The sequence below is a fragment of the Bipolaris oryzae genome, assembly GCF_000523455.1.
Source record: "Bipolaris oryzae ATCC 44560 unplaced genomic scaffold scaffold_411, whole genome shotgun sequence".
NCBI classification, from domain to species: domain Eukaryota; kingdom Fungi; phylum Ascomycota; class Dothideomycetes; order Pleosporales; family Pleosporaceae; genus Bipolaris; species Bipolaris oryzae.
This window is the reverse complement of record NW_006911687.1, coordinates 1-5,881: the sequence shown is the minus strand read 5'-3', so window position 1 is coordinate 5,881 and position 5,881 is coordinate 1. Positions and strand designations below refer to the sequence as shown.

At 41.6% G+C, this 5,881-nt stretch overlaps 3 protein-coding genes across 3 annotated transcripts; 1 reads left to right on the top strand and 2 right to left on the bottom strand.

Moving 5' to 3' along the window:
• Window positions 1-547: 547 nt before the first annotated feature.
• COCMIDRAFT_111209 (uncharacterized protein) lies at window positions 548-1,075 on the bottom strand (the record flags this gene model as incomplete). The annotated part of the gene is made up of 1 exon (XM_007695725.1): window positions 548-1,075. One exon carries the CDS (start codon window positions 1,073-1,075, stop codon window positions 548-550), a length of 528 nt encoding a protein of 175 aa, XP_007693915.1.
• A 950-nt stretch (window positions 1,076-2,025) lies between these two features.
• COCMIDRAFT_111202 (uncharacterized protein) lies at window positions 2,026-2,917 on the bottom strand (the record flags this gene model as incomplete). The annotated part of the gene is made up of 4 exons (XM_007695724.1): window positions 2,026-2,147; window positions 2,200-2,412; window positions 2,475-2,741; window positions 2,794-2,917. The coding sequence occupies 4 exons, from the start codon at window positions 2,915-2,917 to the stop codon at window positions 2,026-2,028; spliced, it is 726 nt and encodes a 241-aa protein (XP_007693914.1).
• A 1,240-nt stretch (window positions 2,918-4,157) lies between these two features.
• On the top strand, window positions 4,158-4,433 carry COCMIDRAFT_111203 (uncharacterized protein; the record flags this gene model as incomplete). Its single annotated transcript, XM_007695723.1, has 1 exon — window positions 4,158-4,433. The coding sequence occupies one exon, from the start codon at window positions 4,158-4,160 to the stop codon at window positions 4,431-4,433; it is 276 nt and encodes a 91-aa protein (XP_007693913.1).
• Between the last annotated feature and the right edge of the window lie 1,448 nt (window positions 4,434-5,881).

Sequence of the window (5,881 nt, the reverse complement as noted above, 5' to 3'; positions counted from 1 at the left end):
ACCATGGAAATTCGGATTGGGCTGGCGCTAAACCTATCTAAGTATGGGCCCATGGTACGGCTTGGCGCTCCCATGGTGAGCTGACATGCCGCCTGGCCAGACCGCACCCTCGTGATCTGCAGAAGTTCGGGAAGGTCCAGTCACGACACAAGCCAGGCTTCCCTGTTGAGCTCCATACGCAAATAGGTATAGAAGATGCAGGTACATGACGCGCAACCGAACAGGTCCTTGGCGAGGTCTATCTGATGCACACAGCTAGCATTATCTACAAAGTCTTAAAAAGCCCGTCTATATTACGCCATGATTATGCGATCTACAAGTTCCATCACAAAAACCGCATTACCACACTCTACCAACAGTACCCCACCCATTGATCTACCCATAGTGCCTTCTCCAACACTCTACCCACAATATGTTGTCCAGCTCACATATCGACTGTTATCGAAACATTGATTCCAGCCATTCGCCAGCGAGGTTGCGGGTGTTGGGTCCGTTTTACAACCTCTGTTCTTGAAAAGCAAAACTATAGAGTTGCTCATTAACTTGTTCATTTGCGGCACTTTGGAAGCGGGTCAGTATACGTACCTACGCACCCCTTCTTGACCCAGAAGACCTGCATACTGTTCCCACGCAACTCCTTGCAAGCACCGGTGGGGCGATCATCAGGGACAGCGACGCTGTCATCTACTTTCGAGATGCCACATTTCTGGTCATCCCAGGTGCCAATTATAGCAGCAGTGTTGTCGCGGGGAAGAACGCCAACAGAATCAGTAGGCGCAGATAGAGAAATGCTTGGTAAAGTTGCCACGATAGCGATCATTGGCAGAATGTTGAATCGCATGATGTTGAAAGTTGTGAAAGTATATTTGATGTTTTTGACAAGGTTCGTGAGAACGGTTGTGAAGATGGTTGTGAGAATGGTTGTGAGGATGTTCGTGAGTGTTGTCAATAAGGAATTATTTATACGTATGAGATTATAGTGGGATTCCAGGGTCAGCGAGCATGACCCGGAAATAACACCGAGAGTAGGGTCTAGTAAATTCAGCTGAGGCTGAGGAATATGATGAGGGTACATTATAAGAGGCTTAGCTAATTCCTAGCTTAGTCAAGTAGCTGAAATTCTGTAAATCGAATGATCCTAATACACAATAATTCCCTTTTTAGTACTAGGGTCACTTGGCAGCAGCTGAGCCTCATAGGTTTCCAGCTGGCTACATGTCCGCTGTCAAGCATACTGATGAGGCTGTGTCACCAGCAGATTGATGACAGTGAAAGAGACTCTGTGTTGAATTGAGAAGGAACGTACTATCATTCGCCCTAACAACCGTAGCCCTGAGTTTGCCAAGACCTTTCGTTCGTGGTACGTATGGTGCGTGTGGGGCGACCATCAAGACCATCTCCCGTTTTACCGACATTTCCAACTACCCAATGCATGTCATCAACCTCGCCAAGAGTATCTAGATCGTTGTGAAGCAATGCGGAGGCATAAGCACCGTTGCAAGAAGATATTATAGTCACATTTTCCACCACAACCGGATCAATGTTGTACAAGCCTGATTAAAGCATCGCTATCTATAATGAGAACACGTAGCGCAGCGCAGCGCAGCACGCCGATGGAAGTGAACTTTATAGATCGAAAAGCCTCGTTATATTTTGGACTTCTGCGATAGTGGCTTTCCTCCGAAAACAATTACTTTGAAAGCCTGCGCTGGGAGTATTTTGTAGGTTCACACCCTCTCAATCACAGGTATTCCTCGCCTTTAGTGTTGGCGTATCCATTTACTGCATTTAACTAAGAACAGCCCTCTCAGCAGCCACATGTTCATCATTCTCTATCGCGATTAAGAAGCGTGAACAGACTGATTTGGAATTTGAGAAATTCGACTTTAGTCATTTTAGGTTCTACCAAAATATGGCAATAATGTGAATGGTTGTCATAGTGCCTTTCCACATTCAACAGTGATGACTCTTATCGAATGAATCCCACGAGTGCGATAACCCCTACGAGATCACAAAACGTCCACCTCATGAACTCTTCTCTCGTCTCTCAGCAATCGTATAAAATATACTCCCATCGTATATTCGACGGATATCCTCCTTCATCATTCTGCCGTCCTCAGGCCAGAGCATTATGTAAGTAGCAATCCCTGTGTTTGTTAGAGTTGCATTCTGCAAACGATAACCCTTATATAGACCTACATTCAAAGAATGCACCACCCCACCCAATTGGATCAGCAATGCACCGCTGTCCCTTGAGCACGTTGCTGACATCCCATATGGTCAAGTAATCCCTTCCCTCAGCATATTTGGCAAAGATATCTTCAAACTTTTGTGGTAAAAAGCGTCCTTCAGTATCGTATGTCCCGGTGTCACTGCCATGCTTGTCTTTGTGTACATTTTTCAGGAATAGACCTGAAATCATGGTACATAAAATTAGCATAGGTTTGTTGCAGTTTGTGAATTGGACCTCTTACGAAAGAATGGATCAGGTAACCATCCAGAGCATGTCGGGTAGGAGAAATTGGCGTGGATAACGAACACGGCGACGATGGATAGGATGACACCAAAACCGAGTCGGTAGAAGCCAACAAACGTATCCTGTGGCCAAAGAATACCATCGTGGTCGCGGTCAAAGAAGTCGCAATGCTGTTGTAGAACGGTCTGATGGGAGTGCTGCTCTTTCCAACCCTTGGTGCCTTCGGGGGATTCTACCGATGGGGCAAGATTTGCACGGGCAGTGCCTGGCCATGTTAGAGATCTGGCTATGGATTATTGCATGTGCAAGAAAAATACCTGGATGCTGAAGCTTCGAGTCCTTCGAGTCGATGAATGGTTTTCGTTGTTCGGTGATAGGTACATCACGGATGGAGCGCACCACCCCATCATCTCCATCTGTGAGACGCTCAGAATGCCTCATGATTTCAGCCATATTTCTAGGGTCAGACATGTTTATGCTAGGTGAATGATAGTAAAAACCGAAAGTAAGAAACTAAAGTCATATAAGAGGGCTCGCAAATATAATGATGCCATTCCATGCTCATGCATTTGCAGGTGAAACGTGCCGTCATTTTCCTTAACCATGACGTCACGCGATCCAAAACAGAGTTCAACCTAGTAACATTTATGCTGCACAAGAAACACGTATTCGCAGACTACTTGCAGCATGGATGAGTTGGGCAAATTATACTGCCTGTAGCTCACACACTACACTTACCTATGCATCATCGATACTATGGATATTGTTCCAAGTGAGCCACAGCTCTGCAGGGCTGTTGAACAATGTTGGCGGCGCGGTAGCGGGATTTAGTCTTTCAGAACACTCCACTCGTTTTGACATGTGAAAATCTCACCTACCAGCATATGGATTTCGCTAGACTACACTGGGAGAAAATCAGTAGTATTCAATCGGCGTTGCATTCGCGCGTTTTAGAATCAGGGTGTGCAGTCACCTGGTTAAGATGTATCGTTGGCCGAATATGCGTAGCCTTATATACATGGCCAAATTTCCTACTATAGAGAATAAAATTCGCGGCCTAATCGAACAACTTTCCCGATTAGGGGGTCCTTTGTCGTGATAAGGCTTGCGCGGCAGATGGGGTAGTACTCTAGCGGTGGGGGTGGGGCGGGGTAAGTTATGCTATGTATCTAAAACATAGCTTTAGAAACAGCGACAATTGCTAGAACGCGGCCATGCAAGGCTTTATGGAGGAGGCATTGACTAAAGTAAAAGTGCGTTGGTCACATTGCACAGTTTTGTGTTAGTAGGTTGAGAGCACTGTGCGAAAAGAAACTCTTTTTAAGATGCGCCTGCACTTGAACTTCTCAACTTCGATATCCTGCCCTCAGAACGAGGAAGCGGGCGTATGAATCGAGTGGGAAAAAGAGCGCTCCAATGAGAGATTCGGAAAAATCAGCTTGCAAGCCAGTACATCGTGTGGTGGTTCGCAATTTGGTCCGAACCACGCTCCGCTTCCAACCACCTGTGACTAGTATTGAGCTACGGAATGAATATATATGCAAGCTCAGCCCTTACAGTGGCCTGAGACGAGGACTGTCACAATAGTGCAGCATACAATTCACCTCTGGGCATGCTGCAGTTTGCTTCATCCTCAGCGGCCATCTTAGCTGTTATTGCCGGTTTCGTAGTAAGTACCCAAATGCGCCATTGGATCTCTGGAACGCCACGCGACACTAACCAAGATTCGGAATACCGTCCGTGCTCACCCAATGCAACAGTTCAGCCAATGCAACACCAGCCGCCCTATCAAAATATCCACCCATCATTTTCAACACGTGATATCTCCACCACCATGACAGCTATCGAAGAAGCGATTGCAGCAATTAATTCGCAAGATGTAGAAGGTCAACTTTCATATCGCGCAGCTATAAAAAAGTTTAGTGTTAAGCTTATAATATTAACGCGGCGGCACTAAAATAAAACATAGTCGCGAACGGCAGCTATAAAAAAACGCTAATTACTTACTCTACTATAAGAATCTAAGCTCGTGAAATATATAGAAAAACTCTTAGAACGCGGCCTACTACCTTCCTAAGCTATAGTAAAAAATTATATAGCGGTTATTATAGTATAGAAGCTCTCTAATAGCTAGGTTACTTAGTTTTTATTATATTACCACAACAAAATATTTACTAAAAAATCTACTAGTATTAACTATAACTATTATCTAGCTAACGATTAAGCTAACTATTAATTATATTTTAATCTCCTTTATACTAAGCTTAATTAACATAACGTCGCGCTATATAATATCTATAATATAGATAAGAAGGGCTTCTTACTTAGCTATATCTTACTATTAAAAAGAATCTTTTTAAGAGAGCTTTAGAATAGAAAGAAAGTATAGTAATTACTCTAAGATAGGAGTAGAGATTAGATAATAATTATTAGCTATATTTACGCTAATAGAAGCTTAGTAGACCCTATAATAATCTATAAGAGAGTAGCTAGGCTTTATACTAAATAGCTATAGAACCTAGAGGTTAGAAAATACTAAGTTTTTTACTATAGTAGCCTATCTAGATAGAGTAATAATAACCTTACGCTAGCTTAGGTTAAATAGGTATTTAATTAGCTTATAAAGAAGAAAGTAAAACGTAACTATAGAATACTAATTATTAATAGATATAGTACTTACCTTACGCCTTTATTTATTAATTATTACTATACCTATTAAATAATTCTTATAGTATTACTATCTTACGCTACTTATAGCCTCTAGCTACTTAACGTTAGTATATACTTACCTCTAGCGGCCGCGTATAGCTCCTAGCTTACTAATCTAATCTATAATAATTAAGATTTAATTAATATATAAAAAAGTAATTTCTTATACTTATTTTAGGTAGTAAATATATCTACTTTTATAACTAATAATATATTAGCTAGTTTTTAAGCTACTAAGATCTATCCGCGTAATCCTAACGTTATAATAAAACGCTTTAAAACACTACTACTACGAGACGATATAGATATATAAATTAGAGAGATAGGTAATAGAGATAGCTAGAGAGATCTATTAAAATTATTTAACGCTACTATATTAGATATATTAAAAAATATAGCTAAATAGCTTAAATAGGCGCTATATTTATTATAGATCTAAAATAAGCTTTTATATTATAAAATTAATAAACTATAAGGTAGTATTACTACTAAAAAACACTATAAAATAGATAGAAAGCTTCTAAATCTATAGTAGCACGAAGAGTATTATAGCTCTATAGTAATATTGTAATGGGCTGCGCCCGTAGAGTGAAAGCACGTGATTGTATCACGTGCCCACATCACGTGCCTATATCACACCGCTTAGCTAGAACTTACTCGTACGAAGAATAGGAAGCGAGGTATAAAGAGAGAAGT